At 38.3% G+C, this 19,229-nt stretch overlaps 1 protein-coding gene across 5 annotated transcripts in view; it reads right to left on the bottom strand.

The window, feature by feature from the left end:
• The window catches only part of GRM1 (glutamate metabotropic receptor 1), a 438,262-nt gene extending 419,506 nt beyond the window's left edge, over positions 1-18,756 (bottom strand). For 2 of the 5 annotated variants that reach the window (XM_043592551.1, XM_043592550.1), the window contains exons 1-2: positions 6,051-6,188; positions 3,614-4,635 (exon numbers count right to left, since the gene is read on the bottom strand). In XM_043592551.1, the coding sequence (XP_043448486.1) occupies positions 3,614-4,313 (700 nt within the window). In that variant the 5' untranslated portion in view covers positions 4,314-4,635; positions 6,051-6,188. Of the gene's footprint in view, positions 1-3,613; positions 4,636-6,050; positions 6,217-18,751 lie in introns of those variants that run through there. The other 3 variants (XM_043592549.1, XM_043592548.1, XM_043592546.1) reach the window with 3 other exon arrangements.
• Positions 18,757-19,229: the final 473 nt, after the last annotated feature.

Here is a 19,229-nt window from a genome sequence, read left to right as displayed (position 1 = left end):
ACTGTATACAAGCATAATTAAGTCCTTTATAATAACAACAGTCCTCTGACACATAAGACAAAATACTGACACAGAAATGCTTAAAACAAATGAAAATGTACCCTATCAAAAAAAAAAAACTTTTTGAAGCTACTTAAAGAATATTCTTTATTGGATTCGTTCAATGCTTTTAATGTAATCAACTAGAATTACATTCAAGTGCTGCCTTCTATAACTTTTTGAAATGATAAATTTGATTCTTGATGGGGAATCTGCATTTCATCACAAGGATAAAATCCAGTGTCCTTGGCCAAGATATTCTTCACAGAAGTAGGCTATTTTTGTATTTTATGCTTAGCATATTTAAAGACACACAGTCCAGGTGAGTAACTTGCTCCAAAATGCACTCAATCTTTATCTGTGAATAAGGCTCCATTGCTTCAGTACCTACCCTTCGACGGATCCTTTTTCAATACTCTCCTCAGTGACTATCCTGAAAATTTTTCTGGAGAGCCTACTGCAGGTACCTGCACGTGTACCAATACTCTTTGATGCCAGGTAAACTGACAGTTGTCATGACCAGAGGTTAAGTGTGGTGCAAATGATGTGGCAGAAGATTGAAAAGTATGTAAAAGAATATTACAACAGAATTCTAGCTGGGGTAGAAAGCAAACAGAAAATATCTCCCAGCTTAACTTCGATATAAAATGAAATAAGAAAGGGTTATAAAAACAGTTGGGGCATTCAAATAATAGGATGCCCCAACTGTGATTGTAAAGTCCATCAAAATTAACCATGGAAATGAAGGTACACTAATCTAGTCACTTAGTACTTTTACTATACGATGCTAGCTTAACTATACGAGCTATTCTTCTAATACTAGCTTAACTATGCTAACTTCTAATTTAAAAAATTATGATGATAAATTTACTATAGAATGGCTAATTTGTAAAGGAGAGGTGAAGGTCACTGGAGGTTCCAGAATTTCTAAGCTCCAAATTGTTAATATCCAAACTGGCCTCTTTCCTGAATAGTGCCCAGATGGCAGAGACAACACTGATATGTGGTCTTAGCTGCTTTTTGACAAGGAACTGTCACCAGTAGGTGACCCCATCAGTCTGAAGGCAGGAAAATTACTAAATGATGCAAGGAAATGCCTGCAGGCCAGTACACCATGGGTCCCTGAGAAGCAGGAGGGCAGAACCTCAGGAAAAATGAATTTTCAGCTGGTGCTTATACAAAAGAGACTGTTACATTTCTTTGCAGATAGGAGAAATAAAATCAATTTCATTTCCATACATATTATGTCTAATAAGAATAGGAACAAATTCTCCTTGAGAGGAAATAAGATCATATGTAAAAGGTAGGGGAATGGCGTCATCTCTTGATAATAGACACGAAAGTTAGCTCTGACACTGCTCTATGAACACAACGTAGTCTAGAATCAACTACTACAATAGTATGGAGACATAATCTCTGCCGCACAAAATCAGTCAGAAGGCAGAAAGGAAATAAAGTAATCCAAATTAATATAGGGTGAAATTTTAATATTAGCCCTTCCTGAACAAAATTGGCAAACACAAGTCAAATTAATTTTCCAAAAACATAATTCTACTTGTCAGAAAGCAACCCACTATAAGCAATTATTTTTAGCAAAGTGATGCAACTGAAAAACAAATTGAAGATAGATAGGGAAGTCTTTACTCTTCACTACCCCAACATAAAATGATGTTATATTAAAATATGGGAAATAAAACTAGGGTATAAAAGTAATGAACTATTACTTTTGGAAAGAGGAATTTATACTTCTAGTATCTATAAACTATTACCTAGCTCAACGGAGGGAGAATTATTTAATATTTAAATAAATCACATTCCATCTAGATTTTGCCATTCCCTTGTAGAGAGATCTAATGCTGATAATTAACACATCTTTAATTTGTGCTTTCAAGATGTTCCATCTAAGCACCAGAGGAAACTGTTAAACATTAAAAACGTAGGAAATTAACATTAAACATTAATATGCAAGAGATTAGCATTTGAACCTAAAATTGTTTCTTAAAATAGTTATATGAGATTTTGTTGAAAAAGAGATTTGCCATTCACTATTAAAAATCAAGATTCAGAAATATGAGTCAGCTGTTAAAAGTCACAATATTGCGGCAGAAAGTTTTTCCCCCAAAGGCAAATTCCAAAATTATAATGCATAATTCTACATTGTTTTTGTTTGTTTGTCCTGAAAACTCTGCTCCCTTTATAAATTAAAGCATTGGTTTTCATTAATAATCACCATATAACCACATCAGTAAGAATGCTTTTTAATTTTGAAATCAGAGTTCACACCAGTGGCTGAATATTGTGTAACTGTTGCAAGAACATGAAGTCATGCCTTTCTTTCCTGGCCTTTCTTTTAATAATTTGATATTTAAAAATATGAATGCAGCAATATTCTCAAGATTATCTTCCATATGCTAACATATATATATATATATATACACACACACACATACATATGTGTGTGTGCACACGCACACGTGTGTGTGTGTGTGTGTGTGTGTGTGAATTGCCGTAGGCAATTGATATTTAATCCAGGTCTCAGTTTCTTTATAGACCTAACAAGGGAGTTAAGAGTAAATGACTCAAAAGTCTCATTTTATCCCCAAATCTGCATAGGCTGAGAGAAGGAGAGTAAGGGAAATCTTTAAAAAAAATATTTTGAGAATTCATGTAAGACTCTATAAAAATCAAAGTGTTTAACCTCAAATAAATCTATTTCTTTTTTTAAGCCATTTTACACCTAACTCCTACTATCCTTTTATTAGTAACTGATCTAACTAAATTCTAATGAGCAAAATCATCGTGTTAGAAGAAAAAGACTAGAAACCAAACTCAAATCTAAGAGGTCACCAGTGCTATTTCTCATAAAACAAGATAATTCTTGGGAGGAGTGAGGGCATCTGGATAATTTTAACATACTTAATAGAAAGAAAATAAATATATGATTTAAACTATTTACTTTTCCTTTGTATCCGAGGCACCCTAGAATTTGAAGTAAGTTTCTGATATACAGAGGAAGATGGACGCATGAATCCAACATTCCAAGGAAGCTTTGTATGTGAAAGAAGGGGAACCACACACTAGGACAAAGAAGCACCTTCAGCTGTTGGAGACAAGATAAAGCTTTCAAGACCACTTTAGGTGACAGCAAGTTTTGTTGTTTTTGTTTGTTTCCCGAGTTGCTCATATTGGATTAGTCTGTGAAGCTTGGAAAACCACAGCCAGTCATTTAAGGGTAGTATACCACCTTGGGCAAACAAGCCTTTCAAACACAAACTCAGAATGTGAGACAAACATGTAGCCCAAAAACTACAGTTGGATACTACTCACGGAGAGTTTGTATCTTATAGGTTCCTACTATCCCCCAAAACACCATGGGACACAGTTTTCTTACACTATAATTACAGAAGGAGGATCAAAGGTAATGCCTGGGTGGGTGTGTACTGACAAGGGTAAAGTCTGTTGCCCACAGTGCAGGAAATAAATGGGGGGTGGAGGGCAGTATTATGATCATAAAGGCACATCATGCAATATACTCGCTTCCTCTGTACCTTTCTTTCCCAAATGCAATGCCTACCTTCTGTGTGGACTGCAGAGACATAGGTCCAATTGTAACGTTTGACTATGTCAAGCATTGCCCTTGCTTGCAAAGTGTCAGAAGGGACAACCCTCAGGAAGTATTTGTACAAAGTTTTGTCACTCAGGTCGATGCTTGTGGCAGAATACGCAATCTGTGGGATGTCGAAGAGCTGAAGCAGGTTCTGCACTTGAATGGCTACGGAGCTGGAGCCCGGGCCGATGACGCCCGCGATAGGCTTCTTAGTCCTGCCTAGGGGGAGGGACTGGCCGTCAGGCAGGCACCGGTTGAGCCCATCCTTTTCATCTCGAATGGAAATCAGAGAGTCCCTGATGAACTCAATGCTCTGCTCCAGAGCCACGGAGGAGTGCCAGCAGGAGTCCCGGATCTCACTGCCCAGAGTGATGTTGGGCAGCAGGACCGGGTCCGCGTTAATCTTATCCAACGTGTGGAACATGGCTTCCACTCTCTGGATGCCATACTGCTCCCTGATCTCTCCACACTTCCTCTCAGGCACCTTCTCGGCCGGAGGCTGGTGGTGGACTGAAAAGAGGGCTCCAATGATGACATCTCCGTCCATTCTGGCCACCGAGCGCTGAGACGAGGCTCCCGCCAGCAACACTTTCCTGCCGGGTCCTCTGGGAAGAAGGGACATCTCCAAAAAGATCGCTGGGAAAAAAACCAGGAAGAGCCAGACCATTGTGCTGAGGACGCGGTCCACAGCCTGCTGGCCGCGTTCCCACGCTGGTCCTGCCAGCCGGCTCTGCGCGCTCACAGCGTAGACAGACACCCGACGCCTGCCTCTCCCTGCTCGGTCCTGCTCGCCAACACCGCTGGTTCAACACTTTCGCCGCTTGCACCCCGGCCTCCTTCCCCTCCTCCGCCACCTAGTCCTCCACGACCACCTCCGTGTCCTGGAGACGCTTCTAAAAGGGGAATTCGAGCCCCCTTCTTCACCGGTGCATCAAAGTAAACTGGTCAAGAGTACAATGGGCATCGTGGTGGCAGCCGTGAGCTGGACGCTGCCGACAAAAAAAGGAAGAAAATCAAAGCTCCGTTATCACAAGACCTGTTTCAAAACTCTGGGTCAGTGATGTTAATAGTTGCCCGGTCCATTTCAACACATGATAGCGGCCGGAGGGACAGCTTGGGAGACAGCTGTGGTCAAGGCAGGACGTGGTGCGTCCTGCCCGCAGTGCCCTCATCGGTCCCTGGAGGCGCAGAGCCCCACCGACCCTCCCCCTCCTCCAGCTTCAAGCCTCTTCCAGGTCCCCAAATACCCATTACACTTACAGACTTGGTGGGGGGTGGGGGGGGGAAGGGGAATAAAGGAGAGGAGGAGCTAGGTCTTCCAGCCTTAGAGAACTTTCCGGATTTGAAAAGATCAACTTTTTCCCAGAAGAAATTTGGAAACTCATTATGAGGGTGGAAGCACTACTTCAAGATGAACGCAAAAAAGGAATGCACCTTTTACTTTAAATTAAAGGAGTTGAAAAGACCTCAACATACAACCCGAGTAGTAAATATAATTTGCCAGCTTGAGGAAATCCATATTAGTTACTAAGGCAACGCCTGGTAAAGTCTCAGCATGTCGGAGTTTGGTATGTCTCCCACACCCCCCCCCCCCATACACACACCCAATAAGTCAGGCTTACTGTAGATGTTCAGGGAGAAAGGGTGCAGATAAGGTAACTTGATGCCCGCGATGGAGGGTGGAGAGAGGGGGCGGAGGGGGCCCCTGCACCCGCCTAAATCGGGACCTTTGGCTTTGCACATTTCTAGAAAGGGAACGGAGGGGAGCTTCTGGGTAGCTCTTGCAGCGGTAGCCCAAGCTCTGCCGCCTTCAGAACCCTGGACAGTGCTCAGTCCAGCTGCGGAAACATTCCCCTGCAGGGCCTGGAGCGGACGCCTCGACCAGCGAGTTGCAATTCTTTGACACCCCCCACCCCACCCCCGACTTCGCTCTTTTAACCCTCCTTCCTGCGTTCTTTACACACACACACACACACACACACACACACACACACACACACACCCCTTCCTTCGCCTCCCACCACCCCTCCATCCTCATTCTCTTTGCCTTGCAGCCAGTGCTCCTGCAGGTATATTCAAACCCGACCGCTTCGGGGGCAGAGGCGCCAAATCTCAGCCGCCTCTGGGGCTGAAGTTGGCTCCCTCTCGTTCCTCCCGGCTCCGTTTCTCAAGGTGAGAGTCGGACAAGAAAGGAGCTAAGGGAGCGGGCGGGGAGCGGGAGCATGAGGTGAGCCAGGCAGGAGGAAGATAACCCAGGCATCCACGGGTCCCGACGCTTCCCGGGGATGCTGGGCTAAAAGAAATAAATAAGCGGGGATGCCTCTGAGATCAAGAGGAAATCCCACAGACTGCAACTATGTCTGCCACTGTGGGTGGGTTTCACCGCCCAGAGGTGTCTGCTTACCTGGGTCTGCTTGGAGAATTGGACTTGAGACGTACCTGAGTCCGGATAGACAGCGCTATGGTCCTCGGGCCAGAACACCACTCGGGCCACGCTCGGTTCGCAGACGCCTCAGCTCTAAGCCAGACGGTGCAAGGATGCGATCTGGGCTGTACACTAGTGCCCTCTTTCTTCAGCACTATTTTACCGCAAGGAAAAAGAGGGAGGGGGAAGGGGGGAAAAAAACAGGTCACCCAAGGCTTGTCTATTATCTCATGCATAAAAATCAGTCGTTTGATGGTGGGGGGGGGGGGGAACCGAGGGAGAAGTGAGAAATATTAATTCCTCTACTACCAGAGGGTTCTTATAGAAGCTGCCAGATATATGAATAGTCAGATCTGATGAAAGGAGTGGGGAGCCTCTTAGGATGCTTTAGGTGAGTATTCTTTTTATATATTTCAAGGACCCAAATACATGTTCTTTCCCTAGAAGTAAAGCCCCTACGGAGGGAGACAGTTAATACTTGTGTAGACATTTAGATAAAGTCTATTAGTAGGTTGCAGGGGAAAGGCTGCATAAGGTGAGAGTAGGGGAAAGAGGGGTATGCACATGATGAATCAAGGTAAGCCAAATGAACAGAAACAAACATTGGCTGCATTTTCCAGGTCAAGATGTAACTAAATTAAGAGGAGAGTCAAGTCACATGAAAACAGTGGAGTGAAAAACACTTATCCAAATTCCTCCCAGGCTGCTATCACCCTCCCGACAGGTCTCCAGTGTTGCTTCATTCTGTGTGAAAAGTGGAAGTTAAATCACATTCCTATGGGAACATGTTGGCTGAGCAGAATATGTCCCAGCTTCTTCAGAGGGGAAAGGCAAGTGACAGTGTGCCTTTCCACTCTGGCTCAAAGCTTTCTATTTGTGTCATCTGCAGACAAGAAAGATCAACTTATGTGAGTCCCTTTATAATCACCTTGCTCATGTCATCATTTCCTATGGACTGGTGCCATGTCCATCTGGAAGTGGCAATTCCATGTGGCAGTTTTAAATACTCTTCTAGTGTGTTCCATGAAACTTAGGAAAGAAAACAATACTTCCTGTCAAGGACAGATCCTCTTTCTTGTTCTGGTTCTGGTCTTTTTCCCCAGGTGTCAGATTTTTCTGGACTTTAATTAGACAACATAAAGAGGATAGGACTTTTTTTTTTCTTTTTCCACAAATAACGCACTGAACCAGGTAATAGCCTTTAGACCTATATGTTCTTGGTTCTGGAAGTAATAGTTTGTTTACTCAAGGAAGATAGGAAGAAGTTTCTATCTTCACACATAGAGTAAAATGATTCTCTACCTGTGCTCTTAGGAAGATGTCTGCTCTAAGAAGAGCAAGACAAAGGTGTTCACAGTGCATCAGAGTATCTCACTTCCTCTGATAGCCATTTAAGTTCCATTTTAGATAATGCTATTCTAGTAAGATAAGCCCTAAATATTATTTTCTTGGAAGACTTCATAGATACGGTGAATGTACAAAAATTCCTGTGCATATATAAAACATTAAACATGATTTGCAGGATTAGAGAAAGAAATGTCTCTGAAGTCCACATTTAGCCTCAATGTGCACTGCTCAAAGCTGAATATTTTTAATATATAACATTTTAATATTGACATAGCTTGGAAAAGAATCTGCTACTAAGAGAATAATTAAACATTCAGATTTATTTGTTTTCAATACAGTCTGAGTAAAAACTATGCATTCAGGCTGGCTGAAACAAATCATTTTAAAGAGGAAAAACTTGGGGATTTTGACATAGGAGGTCTATACATATGTATAAAATATATAGCAGAGGTGTTATGAAAAAATTTTAGTTTCAAACATATCAATTAGATATTATCAATTAAATTCATTGATAATTATTTAAGACCAACTTTAGAAGGCACAAAGACAAAAATAAGGCAAAAGGAAGGCTTTGAGAAAGAAGAAACAAGATCAGCTAAATATGCTTTCTCTTTCTAGAAATTTAGACTTTACCAAGGCAGGGAGGATGTAATACATGTACAGACATCTAAGGGAAGTTTCCATTAGTAGGACTAAAAAAATTACTAAGAGGATGAGCTACATACAAATTAACAAATATAGGTGATCACACTGATATAGGCATATATGGTAATCTATACAAGTTCAAAGAATGTTAAAGGTACATGAATCCAGAAATGCTGTCAGTATGAATATTTATTCAGTGCTGGTAGTGTAGAATATTACATTCAGCATGTGATTTGTAGCATGGGACAAAGTGTTATGAGCATTTTGGTTCGGAAAATCTATTTCATACAACATGCAATGGAGATCACACAAAAGAATACTCAACATACTCTCTCAAGACAATGATTTAATGTGCTGCTGTAACAATAAACACAACAAAATGCTCATTGTTCTCCCATGGCAATAAAACAGTATTATCCATAAACAAAATTGTGATCATTTTTCTTAGGAATGTATGCACAGTTTTCATTGTTCTCCAATCATAAAGGACATCATAGAGGAACTGGCCTATATTTTAAATGAGCAAAAGGCTATAAAATTTTCCACATATAATCAGTTAAAAATTCACACTTTTCAAAGTGAGCAAGTATAATGTTTTTTGTTTTTTTAAAGAAAGAGATGGAGAAGTCAGGCACATATTCCAAATTATCGTGTATTCTAGTGGGTGTTTTGAAAAGTAGAGTTTACACAGTCATTGGAATATGGAAGTGAGGCATACACAAGAGGTAACAGACTCATAATTGAAGAGATAGCATTGACTGAAAATAGAAATGGGATCAAAGAAGGCCTTTGTAGAAAATTGATTTATGGAAAATTGGTATGTAATGTATTACTAAGGAAATATAATTATGTTCAAGTAGATCAATGTTGTGGAGAGCGAATTCCATGCTTTTTCATAAAATAGCATGTTCCATGGCAATTAATTTAATCTAATGTGACATTTCTTATATTCTTATATTTAACTCATGGGTTCAGCAAGATAACTCAAGTCGCAGTGAGATTTTTCAGTTTCTTTATCAAATTTTGTTTGTACATTGCTTAAATCGAGAGAAATTGCTGTCTTCATAGAACTTTATGCTCTGAAGCAAAGGCAATAAAAATTATAAAATAAAATCTCTTTCCTTTCAAAAACTCAAAATATTGTTACAAAACATGATTGATTATCAGAGTAAACAAAACATTTTAAAAGAACTAAAATAAGCCAAATTTAATGTACATTCAATTGTTTTATTGGTATGATTAATTAGGCTGTAACTATATATGCAGACATAGGACCAAAAGCATCAGTTTCCATGAGCAAATAGAAATCATCAAAGGCTTTGCAGACTCCTGCAGATAGACTAGAAAACATGCATTTTGCCACATATTGTTCTGTCACAACTGTCCAAACGTTTATTTTTTTAAACATTAAAATGCAATTAAAGAGAATAAGGCAAACGTGATTATTCTGGAAGCACATTTTTGGGCCACAATTATTCCCTGTTTTATACCCTGATGTACCCCATTGTCTAAAACAATGTCTGGTTCATAATAGGGGCTAAAATACTTGTTGAATGAATGAATGGATATGTACTCCCTGAACACTAAAAATATCATCTTTTTTTATGCTTTTCTTCAGGAATATCAAAGCCAGGTAGTTTGTAGATATTTCTAATTTATTCTTCATATAATGTAACAGTAATTATTTTGCAACTATTTCTCAGTTCAAGTAACTAGCCTAACTAGTATTAAATCATTTGAAACATATTTATACAACAAACTTTCTTTCACTTGAAGCCCTGAAATTTGTTCCAAATGTGAAGAAACTATTCTCATTGCTGTATTGCATTTGCGGCAATAGCAAATGAAACTTTAAAATTTTTATAAAGGTAAAAAGAAGATAAAACATAAATGGAAGCTCACCTTTATCCGCTGTTGTGGCTATATAATTTGAAAATAACCATTTGAAAGGATTCTCAGAACCATCATATGAGAAGTGTAAAATGGCATATTATCCTAGTCCTATAGAAGTTTTGGAAAATTGAGGCACCAAGAATCTGTTCCTTGCCTAAGTTTAACGAACAAATCAGGGGTAGTGCCTCGTCATACTACCTTTATTCCAATCCATTAGTTCATAAAAACCAATTATATGGACTGAGCTAAGTGTTACTTTTCATTCTTTCCTTAAGCCTTAAACTGATGCTGTCTTCTCAGAAAATGCTTAAGTAATAAAGAAAATGAATTTGAATTTCTTTCCTTTGGGTCTTTCATCAGTTGAGGGCATAAGCATTACAGGTGATTGTTCTATTTGCTTAAAATAGCCATCTTTTATAACAGTTCTAATAACAGCAGTAACCTACTTGCACAGGCTCACAGTCAACTTTTGAGCAATTAAGAAGGAAACATATCTAAATTTTCACATCCGATAAAAGCCTTCATTAGAAAAGGCTTTATATTACTACAGTCTCATTTACACAGAAATTAAATGATTATTCCTGTTTAAAAAGCAGTATATTGTATTCCTACCTTCTCTGTAACAGAAAAGCTACAACATGATTATAAACCACCAAAACTTTGATCTACATAAAACACAGCCCTTCTCCTTTCAACTGCATGGGTCAAAACCTACAATATACCACAGTTGCTAATAGAAGAATGTCTAAATTCCTTAACCTGGAAACTAAAGTCCACTGACTGCCCAGGGGGGGTTCATTCAAGCAAAACATGGTAACTACTTGTATCCACCCCTTCTCTTCCCTATAGCAAAGTCAGAGGTGAGCAGCTGACCAGAAAAAGGGAACTTTGTATCAAATAGGCCCAAGTAGTTATCAGAACAGCCCAAGGCATGTTTTTGAAAGTTTCCTAGGTAATTCTGATGTGACCCTTAATTGAAAGCCACTGATAAAATTTCATCCCATTCTCCTATTCATACTTTCTGCTAACCAAATAAGCCTTGCATTTCCCACTTCAGCTCATACCTCTCACCTCCGCGCGTGCGCGCACACACACACACACACACACACACACACACAGAAAGAAAAGAAAAATTTACCCATCGTTCATTTCTTTTCTATATATTTGTCCTTCTTCAAAATTCATTTCAAATTCAACTTATCCACAAAAGCTTCAGTTCTGAAGGAAATCATGAAAAAAGTGCTTATTTGCACTTTTATGTGAGATCACACTGTAAAATAATATTACTATTTTTCTTAACTGTGTGTTTTACTTAGCTTCATTCACAATCGCTGTTGTCACTTTAAAAATAGTGACTTATTCCAACTATATATATATATATGTATATATACACATATATACATAAATATCTATATATGCCATTAATAAATGTATTTTTGAAGGATTATGATAGTTATTTAATAAATAGTAATGTACTATTTTTAATATCATTAATCACAGCAAGTAATCATCCTTTGAGTATGGATTTAATTTTCTGAGAGTGGACAATTACCAAAATTCTTAAATAATAAAAAGTAACCAAGAAGAGAGAGAACTGTGTCTTGTTCACAACTGACTCTCTAGAACCTTAAATAGTAGCTATAACTCAACAAGTATTTGTTGAATAAATGGATAAGTTTTGGATCAAAAATGAAGTGTGATTCTAAATAAATTATATTTCTTTGGCTCTGAAAATAATTCCAAAGAGTGGGCCCAAAAATGTTTCAGCAACTGCAAAATCATTAGCTTTCTGAGGGGAGTAATAATAATTTGGATATAAAAATATGAGTTTATGTATTTTAATTATCATTGTTTTTGGTCATATCTCATGTATGGATTTATTTGGGGGGTTATTTAGGATACAGTGATTAAAATTTAAAACTGTATATGCTATTCAATTTAAGTTCTATTTTTAAATAACATGTAAGGCACATATACAACTAAAAATTACTGGAAGGAAATTACAACAAAATATTAACAGTTATTAGCTATAGAATGTAGTATAATGGATAATTTCATTTTTTTCTGTATTCTTTCCTAAAATTTCCATAATAAATATGTGTCCATGTATTAAAATGCTACACCAAGCAATGCCTGGGTGGCTCAGTCAGTTAAGTGTCTGACTTTGGCTCAGGTCATGATCTTGCCGTTCCTGAGTTCAGCCCCCGAGTTGGGCTCTGTGCTGACAGCTGGGAGCCTGGAGCCTGCTTCAGATTCTGTGTCTCCCTCTCTCTCTGCCCCTCCTCTGCTCGTTCTCTCTCTCTCTCTCTCTCAAAAATAAACATTAAAAAAAAGTTTAATGTTATACCAAGATGGAAAGCAAATCAAACAGTTACCAAAAATCTTCTATAAATGATGGTGGGTTCAAGGAACCAAGTGTACTGGTCACAGCTGCTATCTTCACGTGCCTTACCCACCATCTAAGATATTCCATCACCCCTTCTATGTAATAAGAACTCCTCTGAGCACTGCAGACACCATAGTAAACAAGACATATCCCTGGCCTTCCAGGAACTTGGAGTGAGAAACACAGCTAGTACATAACCAGTACAGAATACTACAGAAATCCTAAAGCACTATGGAACCATGCAGGAAAGGCACCAGTCTTCAAAAATCATAAAGGCTTTCCAGGGAAAGTGACATTGAAATAAAGATTGAGAGACAAGTAGCAGTTACCTAGGTGAAGAGAGGAATAAACAGGCAAAAAGATAGTCCCAAAGAGAAACTGTAATAGTCCAGAAGTAAAGGAGAGTGTGGTGATTTTAGGAAACCACACATGGTTTGGGAAAGCTAATACAAAGTATTAGAGTATGAGGATAGAGGTAAGAATTTCCTTTGAGACAGAAAAACATGATGAAGTGATCTGTAAACCAAGTTAAGAGTTTGGAAAGATGATAGCAAATAGGCCTAATAAGGTTGAAATTGGTGGAGGAAGGATAAGTCACATCATTATATTTAAGATTTTAAAAAGTGACTCTGATAAAATTGAAACTATAGACCTCATCAATGTGAGAAGCCAAAAGAACAGTTTAAAAGATGCTGGACAATTAAGTTCTTTTTTAGAAGAAACCAGAGAAGAATATCTTTGTAAGTTTGCGGTATGAAAAGATATATTACATACAAAATGCAATAACCATAAGCTTAAAAAATTGAGAAATTGGACTTCATCAAAATTTAAAACTTCTGTTCCTCAAAAGACATCAGTAAGAAAATGAAAATGCAAGTTATAGATAGTAAATATGTGGCAGACATAGAGATAGAGATGTATGTGACAAACGTCATATACCAAGACTATGTGCATAACTCCATATCTGGCTGAAAAAGATACATCTTTTGAGTATGAGTAATGTACTAATGCTCAGAATTTTCATGAAAAGAGTTGCTATGTATGCTTAATAATAAAGCTGTTTCCCATATTTGAATAAGCTCATTTAAGCCATTCAGATATATTGAACTTATACCAATATATAAATCCTTCACATGGCCAAATCAGCCAATACAGTTCACCATGGAAGCACTTAACAATCAATACACCATGCTGTATCATTGATACAATTGGGACTATCATATTGATTCTGGTAGCTGGCCCCAGCAAACCAAACCAAAGTTTTTAAAGATTGAAACATCATAATTTTTTAGATGTTGTCTGCATTTCTTGCAATTAACATTTTTTTCCTGCTTAAATCTCATTTTTCCTACCCCTGAAGTCATGAAATGCCTGTGGATTTGATTGCTTGAACAGTTAGGAAATCCGTACAGTCTTGATTTTTCAAGCTTTATGTCATAAAAGTCCGAGATTCTAAAAGAGATGTGGGAGTTATAAAAACTATTTATATAGTGATAATGAATACGATTCAATACAAACAATAATAGTTGTTGGTAGTGAAGGTGATGATAACAAGGCAGCATAAAAGAGCCTGGGTACAAGCTCTAAGAAACTCCAAGTGACTGACTGGGGCGCCTGGGTGGCGCAGTCGGTTAAGCGTCCGACTTCAGCCAGATCACGATCTCTCGGTCCATGAGTTCGAGCCCCGCGTCAGGCTCTGGGCTGATGGCTCAGAGCCTGGAGTCTGTTTCCGATTCTGTGTCTCCCTCTCTCTCTGCCCCTTCCCCGTTCATGCTCTGTCTCTCTCTGTCCCCAAAAAAATAAATAAACGTTGAAAACAAAATTTTTTTAATAAAAAAAAAAAAGAAGCTAAGAAAGAAGAGGACCTCAAGGAGGAATGGGTGAGTTGTACGGGATATTGCTGAAACACACAAATTATGATTAGAACAGAAAAGTGTCCCCTGGATTTAGCAACTTGGGAGGAAATTGGTGGCCCTAGTAAGAGCAATTTTAGTCAAGTGTTGGGAGTAGAAACCAGTCTGGAGTGATTTCTATGGTTAATTAGATATAGAACTACTTGAGAGAATTTACAGACTCATTTTTAGAATTAATAACAGAGTTCTGCAAAGATGTTACACCAAAACCAACTTCTTTCCTACATATTAACAAGTAAGAGAAAAAAATCTAATTAAAAAATGTTCTTTAGATCTGGGTAAAGAAGGTAAATTGAACACACTCATTTACTTTTGTTCCCTCAATAAACCTCAGTAAAATGACAATAAAGAGATTTTTGAGGCATAAATCTTTAAGGCAATGAGAATAGGAAATGAGAAAATGGGGGAAGGGGTGAAGTAAACTAAAAAAGCAACTCATTGACAAGATTCAAGCAAGTTAAATTTTAAATTGACAGTGAGAAAATCCATAGGCAATTTTCAGTTATACCACAGAACCCATATCCAGAAACTGGAGGCTCCAGCTACCTCTAAAAGTACAGATGAGGGTAAGGCTAAAAATAAGAGAAGTGGTTAAAGTTTAAGACTCAAAAAATCCTCAGACCTCCCCCCCCCCCCCCCCCCCCCCACCGATTGACTCCACGTAGCCAGTTAACGTAATCCTCCCTCATCCTGCACAGGAGAGAGGAAGGGAAATGGAGATCTGAATGACAGGACCCACTCCCCCTGCCCTCTACTCCTACTCATCTGTCTGAAAATTGGCATACAGGCTTATGCCTTCCATGCAGGAAATTAGAGGATGCTTCTCTGGGTAATCTTATGAGTGATGACTCCAAAAGGAAAGAGGGAAGTAATTTTATGTTAAAGGGCCCGAGGAGAGAAGCCAAGGCAAAGCACCCTGCACCCTGCAATACACGAAGCACGAAGGCTGTTGATTAGCTTTTAGCCATAAGGAGATGAAGTAATTTGCCCACATCATGCAGCTAATAACTGTCATGGCTAGGATTTAACTTAAGGCTCTGATTCCTTAGACCGTGCTCTTAACTGCTACACTATGCTACTCTCAAACGATTAAGGATGGAGGGAAATTATTGATCATGGATTTGTAGTTCTAAAATGTATATTAGAAGAGTTTGAGAGGGTCGGGGGAGTTTGGGACAGTGTAGATGATATTCACAGCAATAATTCATGATAGAAAAGGCTTGCACTTTAGACAGAAGGTGACCATATGTCTGGTTTGCCCAGGACAGACCCAGGTTATTCTTCTTATAGATTAATTAATGCCTGCTAATTTTTAGCAGCCCCTTTTACCTTTAAGAGTATCCTGGTTTGAATAATAAAGTACATGGTCAACCTGTCAATGACCAATACTCCCAAAAATAGAAGCAAAGCAGAATTTACTCCACAACAGTTTGGAGAAAGAGTAACAAACCTAACAGTCTTCTTCTGTGGCCCAAGGATTACAAGGTAAGGCTAGACCTCTTTTCCCTCCTGTTTAGTGGATGTCATCAAATTCAGTATATACAGCATGACTGTAACAGTGAGAAATCATAATTCATCTTCACAGGAGAGTAATCACCTTGAAGAAATATGGCCCATGCTTTCTGACAAATTTTTATTTCTGCTGGTTCAAATCTATCAGACCTCAAACATCATAGAATATTCACATTTTAAATTTTGATTGAGATGAGGTTAAATTCTAAAGTGACCTTACTTTGAAAGAAAAAAAAATCTGTAGCAGTTGTCCCTCACTCTTCCTTAGAATTACTGTCAAAAAGACAAACTCTTCTCATGTTCCTGAATCAATTCAAACTGTAGATGAAAATTGCTCCCTTGCAGCAGGAAACACTGAAAGGAAATGTACCAGGGACATTAACAGAGAAATTTTGGAGGCCATGATTCCCAATTCAGGTCCTGCAATATCCAAGAATGTCTTCAACTACCTTTTGGAGATTTGTGGTGGGTTAGTGTATGGGAAACTAATTAATTAATTAATTAATGGATTAATATATCAATTGACATTCCCACAAAGAATAAGAAAATATAAATGACAGTATAGTACATAATTAATAAGTAAATACCCACAATTAATTAAGTAAATAAATAATTTAAACATTGTAATAGAGTGAGACTAAATGAATTTGGAGTGCACTGTAATGTCAAAAATGAATGTGCCACTCTCAATTCAATATGAGATATCTTAGTACCTGTACGGGGAAACTTGTGATATACATACTACAACTGAAAAATCTAAGTAGGCCTAGTAATTTATTCCCAAAATTTTATAAATCTGAGGATTGGGTTTCATAAGGTATTTCCTGTTTCAAAGAACCATGAAGTTATTTCAGTTAGTAAAGAGCTCAAACTTCCCTGAGACTTTAAAAGATACAACACTGAGGTCAAAGATGTTGTTGCCTGTTTTCTCCTCTAGGGTTTTGATGGTTTCCTGTCTCACATTTAAGTCATTCATCCAGTTTGAGTTCATTTTTGTGTATGGTGTAAGAAAGTGGTCTAGTTTCATTCTTCTGCATGTTGCTGTCCAGTTCTCCCAGCACCATTTGCTAAAGAGACTGTATTTTTTTCCATTGGATATTCTTCCCTGCTTTGTCAAAGATTAGTTGGCCATACATCTGTGGGCCCAATTCTGGGTTCTCTATTCTATTCCATTGGTCTATGTGTCTGTTTTTGTGCCAATACTATGCTGTCTTGATGATTACAGCTTTGTAGTAGAGGCTAAACTCTGGGATTGTGATGCCTCCTGCTTTGGTTTTCTTTGTCAACATTATTTTGGCTATTCTGGGTCTTTTGTGGTTCCATACAAATTTTTGGGTTGTTTGTTCTGGCTTTGAGAAGAATTCCGGTGCAATTTTTATTGGGATTGCATTGAATGTGTAGATTGCTTTGGGTAATACTGACATTTTAACAATATTGATTCTTCCAATCCATGAGCATGGAATGTTTTTCCATTTCTTTGTCTTCTTCAATTTCCTTCATAAGCTTTCTACAGATTTCAGCATACAGATCTTTTACATCTTTGGTTAGGTTTATTCCTAGGTAGTTTATGGTTCTTGGTGCAACTGTAAATGTGATTAATTTATTGATTTCTCTTTCTGTTGCTTCATTATTGGTGCATAGAAATGCAATTGATTTCTGTATATTGATCTTGTATCCAGTGACTTTGCTGAATCCATGTATCAGTTCTAGCAGCTTTTTAGTGGAGTCTTCCAGGTTTTCCATGTAGAGTATCATGTCGCCTGCAAAAAGTGAAAGTTTTACTTCTTCTTTGCCAATTTTGATGCCTTTTACTTCTTTTGTTGTCTCATTGCTGATGTTAGGACTTCCAACGCTATGTTAAACAACAGTGGTGTGTGTGGACATCCCTGTCGTGTTTGAGCAATTTCTTGTTTGACATGTCTCCAAAGGCAAGGGAATTAAAAGCAGAAATGAACTACTGGGGCCTCATCAACATAAAATGCTTCTGCACTGCAAAGGAAACAATCAACAAGACTAAAAGGCAACCAACAGAATGGGAAAACATATTTGCAAATGACATATCGATAAAGGGTTAGTCTCCAAAATCTATAAAGAACTTACTAAACTCAACACCTGAAAAACAAATAATCCAGTGAAGAAATGGGAAGAAGACATGAATAGACACTTTTCCAAAGAAGACATACAGATGACCAACAGACCCATAAAAAGATGCTCAACATCACTCCTCGTCAGGGAAATACAAATCAAAACCACACTGAAATACCATTTCACACTGGTCAGAGTGGCTAAAATTAACAACTCAGGAAATAACAGATGTTGGTGAAGATGTGGAGAAATGGGAACCCCCTTGCACTGTTGGTGGGAATACAAACTGGTAGAGCCACTCTGGAAAACAGTGTGAAGGTTTCTCAAAAAATTAAAAATAGAACTACCCTAAGACCCAGAAGTGGCACTACTAGGAATTTATCCAAAGGATACAGGAGTGCTGATTCATAGGGCCACATGTACCCCAATGTTTATAGCAGTGCTTTCAACAATAGCCAAATTATGGAAAGAGCCTAAATGTCCATCAACTGATGAATGGATAAAGAAGATGTGGTTTAAATATATAATGGAATACTACTTGGCAATGAGAAAGAATGAAACCCTGCCATTTGCAGCAATGTGGATGGACTGGCTGGTATTATGCTAAGTGAAATAAGTAAATCAGAGAAAGACAGATGTCATATATTTTTACTTATATGCAGAACTTGAGAAACTTAACAGAAGACCATAAGGGAAAGGAAGGGGGAAAAATAAGTTACAAACAGAGAGAGAGGGAGGCAAACCATAAGAGACTCTTAAATACAGAGAAAAAACTGAGGGTTTATGGGGGGGGGAGGGAAGAGGGGAAAATGGGTGTTAGGCATTAAGACGGGCACTTGTTGGGATGAGCACTGGGTGTTGTATGCAAGCGATGAATCATGGGAATCTACCCCCAAAACCAAGAGCACACTGTATACATTGTATGTTAGCCAATTTGACAATAAATTATATTTAAAAATAAATAAATAAAAACAAAAGATACAACACTGCATTTCTAGGATGATTTAAATGCAGATCTCTCCAGCCTGACTCACACCCTATAGTTAATATTCACTTATCAATGTATCTCTCCGCTGTCCTCATGAATTCTACTCCTATCCTTGCCTCTTTATCTCATGCTTGTCTTCTCCCTGCCATGCCAATCTTATCCATCCCAGAAGGCCCAGCTCTGGTTTTATCTCTGTTTGGAGACCTTCACAAAACATTGATCTGCACTGATTATTGTTTTTTCTCATCTCTTATAAACTGCATCACTCAGATTTACGCCAAGAAAGTATCTATATTGTACATGTCTTACATGATCAAGAAGAATACTACATGATCATGAATTTAAGAATCAGATCAAATTGTATTCTTGTGACCAATGGTACAGATACA

This window comes from Prionailurus bengalensis, chromosome B2 (assembly GCF_016509475.1).
Source record: "Prionailurus bengalensis isolate Pbe53 chromosome B2, Fcat_Pben_1.1_paternal_pri, whole genome shotgun sequence".
NCBI classification, from domain to species: Eukaryota; Metazoa; Chordata; class Mammalia; order Carnivora; family Felidae; genus Prionailurus; species Prionailurus bengalensis.
The sequence above is the reverse complement of the archived record's forward strand: the minus strand, read 5'-3'. Positions and strand labels throughout refer to the sequence as shown.